General features: G+C 37.6%; 1 protein-coding gene across 5 annotated transcripts in view; it reads left to right on the top strand.

Moving 5' to 3' along the window:
• Positions 1-17,901, top strand: part of gramd4a (GRAM domain containing 4a) — a 323,835-nt gene that overhangs the window by 267,190 nt on the left and 38,744 nt on the right. For all 5 annotated transcript variants that reach the window (XM_039761079.1, XM_039761080.1, XM_039761078.1 and 2 more), the window contains 3 exons: positions 659-702; positions 827-936; positions 5,763-5,917. In XM_039761079.1, the coding sequence (XP_039617013.1) occupies positions 659-702; positions 827-936; positions 5,763-5,917 (309 nt within the window). The remainder of the gene's footprint in view (positions 1-658; positions 703-826; positions 937-5,762; positions 5,918-17,901) is intronic.

Here is a 17,901-nt window from a genome sequence, read left to right as displayed (position 1 = left end):
GTTGTACTTTGCTTCAAATAGCTTTGTCAGTTTAATGCTTATAATGTTACAATCCTGTCCTTGCACAGATTCAGCAGTATCCTATGTTTGAATCCCACATGCACTTGTTGTCTGTGAGGGGTTTGCACATTTTCATTATATCTGCTTGAGTTTTCCTGCCACATTCCAAATTATGCCTGTGTTGTAGTGATTCTGTATTGGCTCTGTTTGATTGAGTGTTGGTTTGATGCCATATCAGGACATTTGCTTAACTCGCTCTAACTTACAAACTACCTCTCTATTTTTAACAATTTTATATAAGCACTAAGTGCTTATATTAACTTATTTTAGATATGTTAATACATATATTGCAATGCATCAAAACATATTTTTCATTCACCTTACATTCTGTGTACTGATTTAATATGTTACCACAGTTTATACTGACAGGTGCAGTTTTAATTAATGGAAGACCATACAATCAAGAAAACAATATAGGATGTTGAATTTCTCAATTGTCTAAATTAAAACTTTATTTTAAAAGAGCACATGCACTTGACAGACATTTAAATTGTTAGCTCTAGTTAAGAGAATTGTCTTCAAATAATCTTTTTTAATGATTATCAGTATTTTTCTTTTTATTTATCTCATTTATTCAATCTAACTTTCTTGCATTCAGAATCTCTTTGGCAAGATGGCAGATGTTTTGGAAAAGATTAAAAAGTAAGTCTTTTTCTTTTGATTGCAGAGATTATTTGCACAGTCTAATTTTGCAGTTTAAACAAATTGTTTTCTTTTTTTTTTTTTTTTTTTACACCTTCTCTTCCTGCCACGACTGTCTTCCCAGCTTATTCATGTGGGTCCAACCAGAAATAACACAGAAGCTCTACATAGGATTATGGATTGCATTTATAGCTTCTTGCTTTCTTCCTTACAAGCTGTTAGGATTTATAATCGGTAAGAACACTGAAGTGCTTAACATTGTGAATATGTTTTGGCTGAGAGGAGCCAATATTTTGACCTATGTATTGTCATAATTTATCTAGCTCTTCCTATCTTAACATCTCTTCTAAAACAAAAAACAGTCATCCTCCTCTTCCCTTTGTTTTGTCGTGGGTATCTTTAGAGGTAAAATAAAAATTCTACTTATTTTCTTATTTTATCACCTAGTCATTCGACACCTTTCATTCCAAATTGCCAAACCACTTCAGTCTTTGTCTCATTAATGAATTTATTACCTCCACATCAATCCATGTTTTTCCTTGTCAAAATATTCACATCCTGTGTCGTTTCTTACCTCATGATATCTATTTTTGCCTCTTTATCAGTTATTTAGCATTCCAATGTGACATGCAAACCTATCCACAACTTGAATACCATAGATATTTCTTTGCATGTCTAAATGGGAGACTGTTTTAGTAAAGTTTTCAATTCACATTTTACTCTAGCTACCAGCATAGGCTTTACTCCTGCCTGCATATAACAAAGTCCCCCTAACTCACAGAACTAGGGTAATGTATCCAAATATCTACTTTACTAATATTTAAGCCTATATTTGCTAAATAAGCACTCATCCTCTTTCTCATGCACTTAAAATAAAAAGGTAGTGCTCTATGGCTGCATACTTCCCTTCATACCATTTGTGGTTAGTAAACCAACTTGGAATAGAATATGCAAATTAGTTGTCTTCAACACTGTTTCTCCTGATGTCATTTGGCCATGCACTTACATCTTTCAAACCTTTTCTACGTTCAGCCACCATCTTCCTCTTTCCTTCATTCTCATTAAGTTGATTTGCTTCCATACCAGGTTCCCATTTCAAATTTGATTTATCCATTCCTTTTTCAGCTGTAATTCTTGTTGCAGAATTACTGTAAACCAGAGTCTTTCCTAATTCTGTTAAGTACGACATAGAAACTAAACCCTAGCTGGCATACCAGTACATATAGAGCAATTTCCCATTCTCACACCAGGCCATATTGATATGCCAGTTCACTTATCATGTCAGGAAAGTTAAGCCAATACCTATCTGCTATTCAGATGCCAGATCACATCTAATCCTAAAATTAATCCAAACAAGGAGCTAGCAGAATAAATTCAAAAACACAAAGAAAAACAGAGAAGAAACTCTGAGAATTAAACGGTTGCTGGTCCTCCTCTTTGGTACACTATAAAAGGGTTAATCTTTCCAGTCCTTGAAACTCTCCCTTTTGTCTCAAAAACGTCCATTGGCCTGCTCCATCTGCATTGTATTTGTAGAACATGGAGTGTGAATTAATTTATTCTTCACAACTTGGAAAAATGTACAGATAAAATTGTACTGTACTGCCATTAGAATATTTTACCTTTTTGACAAGCTACTTTTTGCTAACCACATTTAGAAAAGCCACTTGACTTCATTTTTGATGGATGTATATTTATACATCTGACTGCAAAATAAGGTTCTTTGAACACCTTTAATTAATTTGTATTTTTTAGTGGATTTTTAAATTGCACATTGTTAATCTTCTATAACTGAGGTTCAGAAAAGCAGCAATAAATTCAGAATATGGGAGCCATAGTTTCCAGTGGCATGCTAAAAAAAAAAAAATGCAGTTTCTTTGGATGGTTGATTTATTGATCCCACTGGAAAATGAGCATGCCACAGCAATTAATGCACAAAAACCTTACAGAATGCAGTGTACATGAGATAGTAATATAAATAAATACTGTACCATTAACTTATTAAAGTTGCAGAGAATATGTTTTCACATATAGGGCTATAGAGCCGATATTGGGTTACTAAATGTAAATTATAATGTGTTAATGTTTCCAATTTCACATATACTAATTGTAGTACTAGGACGTTGTACCATGTCAGGTATTATGGATGTAATGCGAAGTCAAACAAATGACACCTTTTATTGGCTAATAAAAAAGATTACAATTTGCAAGCTTTTGAGGCAACTCAGGCCCCTTCTTCAGGCAAGATGTAATTAAAGGTTTCATTTCGCTTGAATTCGCATAACATATACTAATTCAAATAAACAATTTTTTCTTCTAGCATTTTGATAAAAATAGAACCTCTTTTTAATTTAGTAAGTTTTGTATTTTGTAATGTTACTCAGTGTTTGTAACTTCTTTAATACATAGTGTAAAAAAACACAATGGCATTTTTACAGTATTTAAACCCAAACTTTACCAGGTTAAGGTGCTAAAAAGTGGCATGATGATTCATGTTGTCAGTGATAAAATTGTATGTATCTTATATTTTGTGTGCTTTCTGTCAACATATTAAATATACTACCACTTCGTAGTTGGCCTTACAGGCAGACCTTCAAAGAAAAAGCCAGTACAAAGTGATGCAATCCAGTAGTCTACATAAGAATGGCATAAAACATGCTAAAACACATTAAATGTAGCCATTGATCAAGCTTGATTTTTTTTCCCCACACATTGTTACAATTGACATTTCTTTATTTAATTTTATCCAAAATATTCCTCAACTAAAAATCTTTATTTTATATACATTAAAACACTGAATCAGTAGCTCTTTTTTATTAGTCTATGGTATTTTCTCCTCATTAGCATAACGAGTCAGGTAGACTGTTAATGGGCATGAATAATTGTTAATTGATTATTTCAGTCAACGAGGGAGACATAGCTTCAGCATGTTCAGTAAACAAAGAGCCTTAATCATGACTTGATGCATGTGTCTCATTTTAAATGAATTTTTCTATATTCTACACGAACCCAATCTCCACGACACTCCAGTAACATTATGTAGTTGCAGCACTTTAACGCAATTTACAAATATTTTGTGAAAGGAATGTGTGTTTTTTCAGAGAACAATAAAGTTAATAATGCCTCACAAAGTTTGAAGTTAACCAGACTAAGCATAGTCTATAGTTGGTTCTGTGGCTAAATGGAAGGATAAATAAATTAAAAAAAAAAACAAAAACACATGCATCTGCTAGACAACACAGTGTGCTGGGTTTGCCTGTAACACCACTTAAGTTGAGTGCATGGAGTGTAAGCATATGGTCAAGTACTAACTCACGATACTAACATAAACTGACTATCCTTTTCCCTTTACAGATGAATCAAAACAATATTACGCCTTATTAATTTATGTAATTTATTTTAAGTAAACAGCCAGCTGTAGCACAGACCTATGTAAAATTGGGTGTTGGCAAAGGTAACCAGAAAGACTCTTTAAATAGATTGTTATATTAACAGTAACAACATAAAAATCAGAAATATAGCAGTTATTTCCCATTGTGTTTAATTTGGAAAACAAGACCTTGTTTGCATACTTGGATGTTTAATGGTTGTAACATAAAAATGCAGCAAATCGGAGATCTTGAATGTAAAAGTGACTTTAACTATGCCGTTATAAAACTGCAGAGCAGCGGGAGTAGGAAAATCAGCCCTCAAGTGCTAGGCAAATGAATGTGTTCAAGAGGCAGGAGGCTGTCTGGTTTACTAACCATTGACTCCATAAGGTAACAGCTGAGTTTATATTAGCTTTGTAGGAGATATACAGAAAAGAATAGTGCTTCTTGCGTATTACTATGTGGAAAGTAGTACAAGGATCAAACAGTCAGCTTTTTGCTTACATTATCAGTCTTAGCATTGGATTAACGTTTTTTTTTTTTACTTGACATCCCAAATAGGTATACATAGTTTTATAATACATAAAAATGCGGCCTTCTATAAATACATAATTTATTTTCTTAAACATGAAAACCAACACATCTAGTATGTTCACTTTGGCTTGCCAGGTTAGCACACTGCAGGCAGCCAATCTACTACAAGGTTCTAAACTTGATAATTTTTTTTTCATTAAAAAAAGGCCTGCCTTTCACTTCACTCTTGCATTCAAATCAGTGGAACAGGAGCAGATAGAGAAATCCCAATTAGAAGTATGTCCTATCAAATCTGCCTTACGACACAGTGAAGCAAGTACTTAGTGCATTTTGAAAACATCAGGGGCACCTTTTGGGAACAGGTGGTTGCTTTTGCTGGCTGAATGAACGCCAGAATTCATCACATACATTTCATACTCCACTTTGATCCTTCACACACAACAGTATCCAAACTGGACTTAAATGTACAGCTTATAGGTGCATGTAATAATATTGCAGCAGTCAAAAAGCATGCAGAAGAAAAAGGCTGGGAGAATTAACATTGCGGGCAGAAGCGTGTTACCCACAATTTACCAGCCATTTCAACATGCGGGTTTGGTAGCTGGTTAGTCATGTGAAGTTTGCGGTTTTGTGGCAGAATAAAAAATTGTTAGCAGCAACAAAATATCAATTATATTGAGAATATCTTTTATTTTAGTACAAAATGCCATATGCATGAAGTAATGTTGTTCAGTAAAGAATAACTTTTATGGTGAGAAACATAACAGTTGTAAGTGGTGCAATTAACTTACCCATTTAGGCTGTCTTTGGTTGCGGGTTAATTTGTTCAGTTGTTCTGGTTATTTATATTCCTTTTAATGAAAAAGTCAAAATGTGAGGATTACAGTATACAGTGATGCAGGGTATATGCAGGAAAATATGATAAATACATTTTAATTTGTGATGTTTATGTATTTCAGAAATTATAAATGGAATTTTATATCCTTTGCTTTTCATCGGAATTAAAGTAGTTAAATGAGTATTTTTTAATTTACCTCTTTGAATGTATGTGTCAAATCTACAAAATGAACACATCATGACTTTTTTAGTTTTCATTAATGTCAGATATCCTTATCAATGGTTGTGTGTTCTTTTTCTTTGTTTCTTTCCTTGAAGGAGTATATGCTGGGATAAAGTTTTTCATAATAGATTTTATCTTCAAAAGATGTTCAAAGCTTCGAGACAAGTATGATACACCTTACATTATCTGGATGAATTTGCCTACAGACCCACAGCTCAAAGAGAGGTCAAATGCAACAATGTCAAGACGGGTAACTAATGCAACTGTTTTGCATGTTCTTCTAACATATTTAGCTGTGGTTTTCAACCATTTGTATTTTCTTTTATATATACTGGTAAATGTTTAACTTGCAGTAAGTACTGTTATGCATGTGCTGTTATATTCTGGCTGTCTACAGACCATGCACTCCCAATTACATGGCACATAAGCTATCAGTGTACGTGATTAATCAGTCAAACAGTGGTCAGATATGAGTTCCGATGATAATGGCAAAATCAAAAAATGTATTTATTTTTTGTGATAAAAAGACTTGTTTTTACACCCTTCCAAAAGACAAAAATGAGGTGTGTAGTATGGTAAGAAATTAGCATTTCATACTAAATTTATATAATAGTGTTGGGAGCTCAACAACATAGCATGAAAACCTTTGCTCAAATTCTTCAATTACTGTGTTTATGCTTCACTTTCATTACGTTTTTCACTCACAAGATCATGTAGAAAGCTGTTAGGTAAATCTTGAGCGTTCTATATACAGTATCACGTCCCCTTGAGTAACTTTCTGGCTGTTATAATTTGTCCCGCCAGTGGTAATGTCAGTAGGTAACAATAGCAGAAAATATTGTCCCCTACGCCCTGGAATAAAAATAAGTGGTTCCTTAGTCACGAGGAACACACAAAATTAAATTTTACGTGTTTGGTTTTGTTTAGAATGTATGTTTCCCAGTCAGTCAACTCTGGAGGCAGTGAAGAGGAGTTAAAATAAAGGTGGCAGGCAAGATTAAGCCTCAAACAAAACAATATATATTCTAGTGAAAGATATATATATATATATATATATATATATATATATATATATATATATATATATATATATATGTGTATGTATGTATGTATGTATGTATATGTGTGTGTATGTATGTATGTATCTGTATATATGTATGTATGTATATGTATATATATATATATATATATATATATATATATATATACCTGTATATACACTAGCAAAATACCCACGATTCACAGTGGCAAAGTACTGCCTTAAAATTTTTATTAAGAAGAAAAGTAAACCTTTTTAAACTGAGGGAAAATATACCAATAATTATTTGTTAAGGATCTCTTTGTATACCACATTGTCATTTCGGCCCTCCAGTTGTAACATGACTAAACTGTGCACTGAGTTTACTATTAAGCATGCAACGTACAGTTGGCCTTGTGAAAAGCAATCTTGCCTCAAATCTCGCAGTTTGGATTGCTGCTGTCATAATCGGTTTGAGTTTCATGGTTTGTTTCAATTGCGTTAGTATTTGCAGGACTTGTTATGTTGAAGTGACATTCGGCATCTGTCAAGTGCTGTAAGCATACAACCGGTTTCATTGATAACATCGCATCCAGCTTTTGAGAGTTTAAACATTCATAAACATCAAAGTGTCCACTACTCAAATCGTCACCTGTGAATCTAAGATGTTTAAGAGGCATTGGCGGTTGTCCAAAGGTGTAAAATATTTGGCCATTTCGGTACACTTGAAAGCGACAACCGAACAATTCAGCGGCAGCCATCAACTTACATGCACAACAATAGGTGAAGGGCTTAAGCATTTCACTCTTATAGTGCTCCTGTGTAGTATAATTATCTCCTGTACCGTCATCAGTCCACACCTTGAACCTGTCCCAGTCATTCAATACATAAGACACAATGTTCCTCCGGATATCAAGAGTGAGCCTGATATGGCTGTGCAATATGTAACACAGAGAATGGAAAAGGCAGGCGCTATCTCCGGGCATGGAAGCCACTCGGTAAGTGACAGTTCTTTGATCGATGGTGATCACCTTGATAGGTTGTTAATGGGGGTACGGTTGGAACGATAAAGGAAATGGGTACCTGAACAATGTAAACTAAGTCTATAATATATATACAATATCTATAATCGTAATAAACAAATAATTAAACAGCGCAGAAGCCGTGAATTAAATAAAAAGGCTGTAGTTATCAAGAGGGAGACATGAATACCGTGGCGAAGCAAGGAAGGGAATGAAGAGACCGGAGCGACGGACGGCCTTATATAGGCAGGCAGCCAACAACGTGGGAGGCGTTGGGATGGGGGACCCAATGCCACCTGACACGGTGACCGAGCGGCAGGCTATGGATGTATATATGTAAGTAGGTAGGATTCAGTTAGCGTTGGGTACCCACGTACCAAATTTCTTGAAGATGGGCCCATAAGTAACAAAGACCATTGGAAAGTTCAATATGGCGGCCGACAGTGGCATCATACCACCGAAATAAGTACATACATCGGTTTTGGTTAGCGCAGGGATGCCGCCTACCAAATTTCATGAAGATGGGGCCATAAATAAGAAAGTTTAACATGGCGGACGTTGTCGACCATTATGACTGTTACACATAGAATTTCAAAATGATACCTGCTTAACCTTTGTAAGTAAGCTGTTAGGAATGAGCCTGCCAAATTTCATCCTTCTACCTACATGGGAAGTTGGAGAATTGTGCATATTTACAAAAAAAATGGTTACAGGATACATATCAAATTTTCATAATTTTCTCAGATATTCCTTATTAAAAATCTGTATGGCACTAGGAAGAAAGGAATTTCTGTAGCGATTTGTGTGGGTTTTCAAAGCAACTCTTCCTCTTGATTTACTGAAGTTAAGTTCTACATATAATAGAGGTCTGTCATCAGTTGAGATGATTTCCAGTTTCTTTAGCTTTTTCCTCTGACACACACTTGCCAGATCATTTACATCAGCCCCCATTAACTGTTGCTGCATGCTTAGTAATCTGCTGGAGCCTTTTTAAATTTTGGTTTGTCAAACCGCTAAACCAGGCAATGAAACTGAAAGTGATAGCAGACTGGATCATACTGTGATAAAAGGACAACATAAGGTAATTTTCTACTTTAAATAGGTTGATTTTATGGAGGAGAAATAAGAGCTGATTGTACTTAGAGAATATTTTTTGTATTTCTATTCCAGTTAAGATTATCTAAGTTCCTTTTATTCATTCACTATTTATACCTCCTTCCTCAAAACAACAATGGGTGAACATACAGATTTCTGTCTCTTAAAATCAATTATAATTTCTTTGGTCTGAGTGTGAGAGTTTTTATTACACCAGTTTACCCTACAGTACACTTGATTTAGATAGTGGCTTTCATCCTCCCCAGATATGCATCCTATGAGCATAGTGTCATCTGCATATTTGATAATGGAGCAGTAGTCATTGTTCTGTCTCAGGTCACTTGCGTACATAGTAAATAGTAATGGTGATAAGACACACCCTTTCGGACTTCATGTGTTTAATTAATGACTTTTAAAAAAGCATCCTGTACCTTTAATGATTTTAAATAAAGTCCTGAATGTGATAAATGGATTTACATTCATACTATTCAGTTTCCCAATCAGTATGTGTGGCTGTATGGTGTTGAATGCTGACGAAAAATCCAAAAATAGTGTAGAATTGATGTAAGATAAGCAGAGCATCTTCAACATTTCTGTTTACACAGTAAGCAAATTGGTGGTTATCTTGAAAAGACTTTGTCTCTGTCATTAAAATGTTTTTCACCAAATGTTCAAAGCATTCGTTTGGAAGAGATGTGAGTGCCACTGGTCTGTAGTCATTCAGACAGCTTGGCCTGGAATCTTTAGAAATAGGGGTAATGATTGATTGTTTGCACAGCTTAGGTACAATACCACAGGTCAGAGACCGGTGAAAAAGCAAATGAAAAACTGGAGAGAGCCACTTGAAAGCAGAACTTTAAGAACCAACCTGAGATTCTTTCTGGCCCTCTTGTCCTGTTTGTTTTAGCCCGCTGCAAGCCTTTCTCCAGTTCAAAAAAACTGAACCCTATCACAGTAGAACTCCTGGGGCCTCCTGTATAAATGGTGCGTACATACAAAAATGTTATGTGTGAACGTTTCCATGCTCAAATCGCGATGTTTAAAACCTAAACATGGCGTAAAGCCACACACATTTCCATGATAGCTCATATCCTGGCGTACCCAAGTTCTCCGCACGGTTTACCAAACTACCAGCACCCAGCGTCAAAGCAGTGCTAGTGTTCCTCTGTGGTTACCTTTTCTTTTTTAGATCCACATCCCTGGCGCGGCTTACACATACACTGAAACTAACTGAATATTGTTTATTAGTTTAAGGCATCTGATTGTAATTAACCTGTAACTATATAATGGTCCGGGGATTAGCCAAAGTATTCTAAATACCATAGCTGCTTTAGCGTCGTTACTCTCGCTGTATTTTCTTCTTCTTTCAGCTGCTCCCATTAGGGGTTGCCACAGCGGATCATCTTTTTCCATATTACTCTCACTGCACCACTCTGAGTATTTATATCACTTTATCTGAGTGGGGAATCACAGCTAAGCAGCTGATTGGAAAGAGAATTATCGGGATACAGCATCAAGCACACGCTGCCTCAGCCATGCTGCCTTTTGAACTATATACGGCAAGCGCTTCAGAGCCTTTCCTCACAGGTTCAGAAACAGTTTTATCCCAAGAACTATAAACGCACTCAATCAGTCCATCAAGTGCTCCTTGCTCACCTAACTGTAAACTTGCGATACAGTTATAATATTGCACAACCTGAGTCACTTTATAAAGCGCTTATTGATGATGACGACATCATTTTTAAGATGAAATGCAGCAAAATATGTTTATTATATTACACAGATAAAACTTTAACTTAATTTACATAATCTGTATTGTTAATAAATAAACATGAGGACACGGAGTCACAGTGCTAGCGAGCTGCTGGAGCTCCATTCACGGATTGTTTCTGCCTCGCACTGTATTCTTCTAAATATGTACTACGGATATATTTCAGTGTTCCTTAAAAGTTTTGAAGAATCGACATTCTAAGCTTACAGATGGGCTTAACGTCTATTACAGAGCTAATTGTATGGCGATTGGGTATTTGGAGAAAGAAAAGTAAGGACAGGAATTGGAGTTTAGTATGTTTGAAAGAGACAGTACTGTTGCAATAAATTATTTCATCAAAGGTCACACTCAGTGCAGCAAGCATCTTGCGTGAGGCAGGAACAATCACTGCGCCACCGTGTTCCCATGTTTAATTTCATGCTTTAACTCCTGTCATCATGAAAATTATATCACGTATACATCTCAGTATTTTAATTATTCAGAGAACAGTAATATTACGAATGTAATGGATTCTGTGTCCTGTCGGAGGAAGAGAAAGCCCGGAAGCACGTAGTGATTCACACACATAGAAGATCAAATACAAAACAAAGCATTTAACGTGCTACTTTAGTTACGATGGGATTTGAGAAACTAGTAAATTAAATGATTTTAAGATGAAGTTTATGACGTTCTTCTTTTAATAACAAAATAAACTACGTGATTAAAGTGGAAATTTCGAGATTAAAGTTGACATTTCATGAATTTTTCCCCACTGTGTGCCTATTTTTTTTTCTTTGTTTATTTTTTGTTTAATTGACCTGTTAATCCTTTTCAGTCTTATTTTCTTCATGATCATGTTGTTTTTCCAGTAGTAATATTTAATTAATAATGGATCTTTAATGATCCATGGTTTACTGTTGGAGTGCACCTTGACAGTTTTTTTCTTAACACTAGAATCCCAGGATCTTACGAAAAAAGTCAACTTTTCTTCGCACCTCTTCATTACCGTCTTTGTTTTGCAAATGTGTCAATCAGCAGAGGCAGCAAACAGCCTGCCATCCTATCCCACATCAACACTGCTTATATCAGAAATAAAATCTCAGCAATGAAGTCTGTTTATCGGGGGGTGAAGTGCCTGGAATTGTATTGGGTAAATATATCATTATTTGGAATACATACATTTCAAGTGTGTTAAATGTCTGCAATGGTCTGGTTAAATGTAGAATGACAGGAAATACGAGGCAAGAAATACTGAACACATAACTAAAACAGAATCTTTTTTGTGTTATAGTAATAATGACAAAATGCTGACGTGAAGTGTATGTGTGAAAACTGAAGTCCAAAATAAAAAAAACTAGCCAACCCGCGGTGTACCATACGCCGCATAATCAGGCCGGTTTTTTAATGATTTTTAAGCACAGGGAGAAAATTAACATTTGAAAAATCGATAATGTAATAAATCAGCAAGAAATTCAACATTATAACAATGCACGGAACGAACCAACACACAATCGTCCGTAAATGAAAACTGGCGGACCAATCTTGTTGATGTGAGCGAAGGAAATGTAGACGCGCCTTCTGTTCTGACAGATGCGTCGACGATCTATTGGTGGAAGAGTTTGCCACTGGAATGCAAGACACTAAATGAAGATCTCATGGCAAGCCTGAAAGCATAAAATTTGAGCTGTGTGACTCGCGTTCTTTTCGCGGTTCGCTTTTACTCAACATGGGTTAATTGTATGTGCCAGCCTGGATTTCGAAAGGGAATAGCAGTGGAAAAACCATCACAGTTCATATTGAGAACAGAGATACGCTTGCAAGCATCTCCCCTTGGATATATGCAAATGTTGCGTTGTGCAGGAGGTTCCCTGTCTTCACGTACAAAGCAGCAACATCAGTTTGACAGGACGGGGCGTTATACCTTCTCATATCCAGACCTGGATTTTCCATGAACACCATTCGTACAGCAGTAACAGAGTAACCGTGAGTGATAATGTCATGCATTTGCATGCAAGACTTTGCGAAGGGATTAACCTGGCATATCATGTTGTCTAGTTGAAGCAACAAAATGTCACTGCAAGCGCTATTACATTCCTTTTGCAAACGTTGACTGGTAGCCTCAGCAGAATCGAAGATATATAGGTGACCGTATTGTGGTGACGTGTCAGGATTGTTATATAAAGGAGAGACCTGGTGATAAATTTGACCGTGGATTCTGAAAGCATACGGTCCTTGTCCAGATGGTTGAGCGATGTGTGCGCCCATTGATGCGAAAGCTAAAGCAGAGTTGTATTCCCTGATATGATCACAGTAATTTTGGAACAGTGGGTTCTTGCCAGTCAAGAGGTCTTCCAATAAAAGAGGGGGCTTGGATAGCGATGGCAAAGACACCTTGCCGGCATGACAACACTTAGTGTAATGTCCGGATTTGTTGACGTCTGCTGGCCAATGAAGAGCACTGCAAGAAGCACATAGTGCAGTAGGTAGGTAGGCCAATATTATTTTCTTGGACGTGAAAGGCGATAGCTTCTTGAAAAGCTGCAGAAAAGTGAATGCAATGTTTGTGCATGAACGATTTAGTGCTGTGTTGACACTGAAGGGAATTGGAATGAGTTGTGTCAAAACATTGCTGGCAATGTTCACATTGCATAATTCGTTCTGTGGAGTGTGTTTTTAAATGCATGTTGAGAAATCTCTGCACTTGGAACGTTTTTGAACAAATCGTGCATTTAAAGATCTTTTTGGAATGCGTTCGTTCAGTGGAGTGGGTGTGTAAATGTGCTTTGAGATATTTCTGGCGTGTGAAGGTTTTGGAGCAGTGTTGACACTGAAAAGAATTCATCAGGGAATGCGTTTTGAGATGGTTAGTAAGGTATCTGCGTGCGTGAAAGTGCTTGTCGCAAATTTTGCATACAAATCTTTGCGTTGAATGGATCTGCATATGGTTGTGGAGATCCATCTCAACTGTGAAGTCCTCGTTACAAAATGTGCAATTGAAGGTGAGAGTGGAATGAGTTCATAAGTGCTTCGAGACAACTCGCGCTCTCAAAAAACATTGTTGGCAATGTTTACATTGTATCATTCGGTTAGCGTTGTGTTTTTTTAAATGTGCTTTCAGATATCTGTGCACTCTGAAGCTTTTGGAACAAAAGGTGCATTGAAAGTCCTGTGTGGAATGCGTGTGTTCAGGGGAGGGTGTCTTTAAATGTTTTTCAGGAAGAGGAGAGTGGGCAGGTGACGTCACATTAGTGTGGCAAGCAAGTGGGTGTGTACGCTGTGTGCCCTTACCAACAGAGTCAAAAGATGTCACCAGAAGGTTATCACGTGGGTATTTGAGAGGCATGAGAACCTCGTAATGCCCATGATCCAAAGGACCGCTAAAGAGCAGGGATATGAAGAGACGCTGGGCCGGATTGTAAACTCAAGGAGGAGCATGAGGACGTTTTTGGATGTAAATGCTGATAGTAGCTGGAAGGATTTGGGACATTGCCACAATTTCTACCTCGCCACCATAGACTCCGGACGTATTCATGTAATCAGTGTATTGTTCAGCAGACTGTATAACAATGCCTCTGTGACTAAGAACAACGAACACCACGTCACCGAAGTTTGAGAGCAACAGTTTCGTCAATGACATTTCTCCAAAAAAACCCGACTGACAGAAACAAACAGTTACCTGAAGCAGGAATTTCTATAACATTGAAAGAAGTGTTGTTTCCATGAAATACATTTGAAGCGGTAGCCATGGAGAGCAAAAGAATAGTCAACGTGGCTCACAGCTGGGTTTGGACCGTAACACAGACCAAAGTGAGTGAGTATGTATTTGATGAGCTGTTTGATTTGGCGGGCAGTGGTCTGAGGTGCGTTCCTGAGCACGTGGGAGGAGGGGTAGAGTTTCTGGGCAGGGCTTCATTGTTCCTTTCGCATTATTTTTCATGGTGGACGCGGTCGGGTGTCGAAACCAAAAAGAATAATGAAAAGTCAACGTGGCTTAGGCGTGCATGTGGACGCCTAGCACAGACGAAAGGGGCTAACTGGGTGGTCGGTGAGTTTTTGTGTCCGTGCACATGGGCAGGCAGTGTGAATGCCTAGAGAGCGACGGTAGAAAAAGGAGTGTTAGTGGGCAGGGAAACATCTTCCACATTTCTGCAGGACCACCTAAGAAGGCGCATGTTTGTCGCGGATGCGAATTGCTGTATGTAGCGTGTAAAACAGTTTGCTATGGTGCACGCGATCTTGCTCATAACCGAAAACTCGTTTTTTTAAAGACTGCTTACTTCATTGTGTTTTAACCTCAGTTGTAAAGGATTGTTTTAAAGATCCCATGGGATACCCCTCGCAAACCGTTTTACACGCTGCATATGGCGATTTACCTCCGCGAGAAACATGCGTCTATGAACAGTCAACGTGCAGGTGCATGTGGCCTCTACGACAGACGAATATAAATGACGCCATTTCTTCTGTGTCGTCGCGTCTGAGTTGGTGGGCGTGGCTCTGCGAGTTATCGTCGTATCCAATGGTCTTGGAGTCGGTGGACGTGGCTCCTTCCTGCGTGCGCCATCGGTGTCTGTCTTGTCGGCGGCTCAGTGAATCCACACCCCTTCCAGCGTGCTTTGCATGGTTGTCTTGCCTTAGTGAATTATATATATATATATATATATATATAGATACTTTCACAAAAGTATAACAAAACAAGTGCACTTTTATTCAAGAATATAACCAAAGATAAAGAAATCATTCAGTTTACATATTACTGTCAATGAGTAAAAACTCAAGCCCAAATATCAACTGACACAAAGCCAAAACATTTGTTAGAATGGTGCAGAAGCAAGAACTGCTGCCTCGTATTCAAGAGGTTGCAGGTTTGAGTTGGGGTTCTCCCCGTTTTGAGTAGTAATCTGCTATTATTATTACTATTCTATAATAAAAACATACTATATATTTAATTTGAGTCTAACACCTGGTGTAAATTTTTGCTACCTGTAAAAGTTTTTTTTTGTGTTTGTTTTATTCTCTCAGTACAGTACAATGAACTTGCCTCTCCCTCACTGAGTTTATGGTGTTCAGCTCCGTTTTTTTCCACAAGAGCAGCAATTGGTGCTGTGGTGGTTGCCTGGTCAGAACTATTTATTGCACTAGCAGTCAAAGATATGATGTCCTGTGACCACTATCAGACTATCATCTGGTATTGCGCTTTGACAACTAAGACAACCATGCAGAATGTGTGGAAAAACTACTGATTTGCTGTGATCTCGGACATCTGGCAACATTTTGTTGAGAACTGTTTTAAGTTAAACCCAGGGCAACATATTACTTTTGATGAGCAACTGGCTCCAACCAAGATCTGTTGTTCTTTTCTTGCAATATATCTCAACCAAGCCTGGCAATTTTGGCATACATTTTTGGATTGCGGTTTGGAGATTTGGAGACAAAGTTACATGTACAATGCCACTTTTTATTTAGGAAAAAATCTCAGTAGTCCCAAGACTTTCAGAGACTGTGGTGATAAAGCCGTTTCTGGACAAAGGTGGAACCATAACAACAGACAACTTCTTTACATTGTTTTCGCTGGCTAATAAACTGCTGCACCACAACACAACTCTACTCGGCACCATAAATAAAGTGAGACAGGAATTTCCACCTACAGCTAAAGTCACTTTAGTACACAAACAATTCTCCATACCATAGTGTTTAGATCTGGCAGTGCAATGCTGATGGTGTATACGCCCAAAAAGAAGTCGGTCTGCATTCTCAGTATCAAGCACCATAACACAGAGATTGGGCATGATAGGGGAAAAAATAATTGTTAAATAAAAATGTTCAAATGACATAGCGTTTTCATATATTGGCATTTTCATCAATGGATGCCTGTGCATGTGCGAGAGAGGCAGAGACAGATTTGACGTCATTCAGGTGGTTACTGGAATATAAAATAAACACTTTCGCAAAGGTATAATGAAACAAGCATGCTTTTATTCAAGAATTAAACTGAATAACAAAAAATTCAATTGACAACAAGATGCTAAGAAGACATGATTCCACATTGTTTGTGTGTCTGCTTCTATCCCTTCAAAGATATCTCTTACAGTTAGGAAAAATTAACATCAAGTATTACAGGCTCTAATGAAATGTATGTTATTATTACATAATAGTAATAATAATAGAAGCTCACTACTCAAAACTGAGAGAGTCCGGGTTCAAATCCCCCACCTCTTGATTACAAGGCAACAGTTCTTACCTCTGTACCAGCCATGTTGCATTTCTGTCGATTAATATTTTACTCATTGACAGCAACATGTAAATTGAATGATCTTGCCTTGCATTACTGTCATCCTTAATTTACCTGCATCGTTGTAGACACGGAACACACATGAAATGTGTGTATTCCAAATAACGATATATTATTTATCCTATACAATTCTTGACCCCTCATACCCAGATAAACAGACTTGATCTGGGGGAACTTCAGCAGCCTAGATGGGGAATGGGAAAGCAGGCAGCTTGTGCTGATTGACACATTTGCAAAATAGACACAGATGAAGAGGTGCAAAGGAATTTAAGGTGGCCTGGCATTATGACTTGTTTCATAGGCTTCATGGATTCTAGTGTTAATGATCAAAGATTCACAGAATTTCTTACATTCACATACAGTGAAAGTGGCCTGACTGTGAGGTGATAGGCATATCCCAGTTAGTACAGGAGAAGCATTCCTGTACTTCCTCTACACTGTCCTTGCACCAATTTTGTGTTTTTCGTATAGTTGTTTTTTCTTGTTTCAGTTTCTGTTTGTACTTCGGTAGTAGGTGAATAGTGACATGGTCAGACGCACCCAGGGATATTTCCATAACACTTGTCTAATATGCCTTGTCTGTTCTCTCAATGTATGCTCTGACCACAGTGAGTGATGTCTCGGTTAGGGAGACATTTTATTCTCAATTCTGCTTGGTCATGGTTGAGTGCCCGCAAGGTGACACTCCTCTGGTCATGGGAGACTGCAGTGCGATCAATGAGACTGACAGGGCTGGCTATGAGGATTGTGTCGGTCTCCATGGGTCTGACAACCATGGTGAACGTGGCTCCATGTTCCTTGACTTTGCAAAAGGTCAGGGGTTGCGGACCATTGGATCCTGGTTTCAGCCCCCTGAGCCTCATCGTTGGACTTGGTATTAATACTGGTGGTGCAATTAAGAAGATCAGTCACATCATAGGCTAACTCCAGAGGTTCCTACAGAACTGCAGGGTCTATAGAAGTGCCCAGTTTGTGAATTTTGACCACAGACTTGTTGCTACTGTGAAGATCCAGCTTTTGTTAACATTTGTTAGAGGAATCTGTGAGCCAGACCATCTAT

Source organism: Polypterus senegalus, chromosome 8, assembly GCF_016835505.1.
Source record: "Polypterus senegalus isolate Bchr_013 chromosome 8, ASM1683550v1, whole genome shotgun sequence".
NCBI lineage: Eukaryota > Metazoa > Chordata > Cladistia > Polypteriformes > Polypteridae > Polypterus > Polypterus senegalus.
The sequence above is the reverse complement of the archived record's forward strand: the minus strand, read 5'-3'. Positions and strand labels throughout refer to the sequence as shown.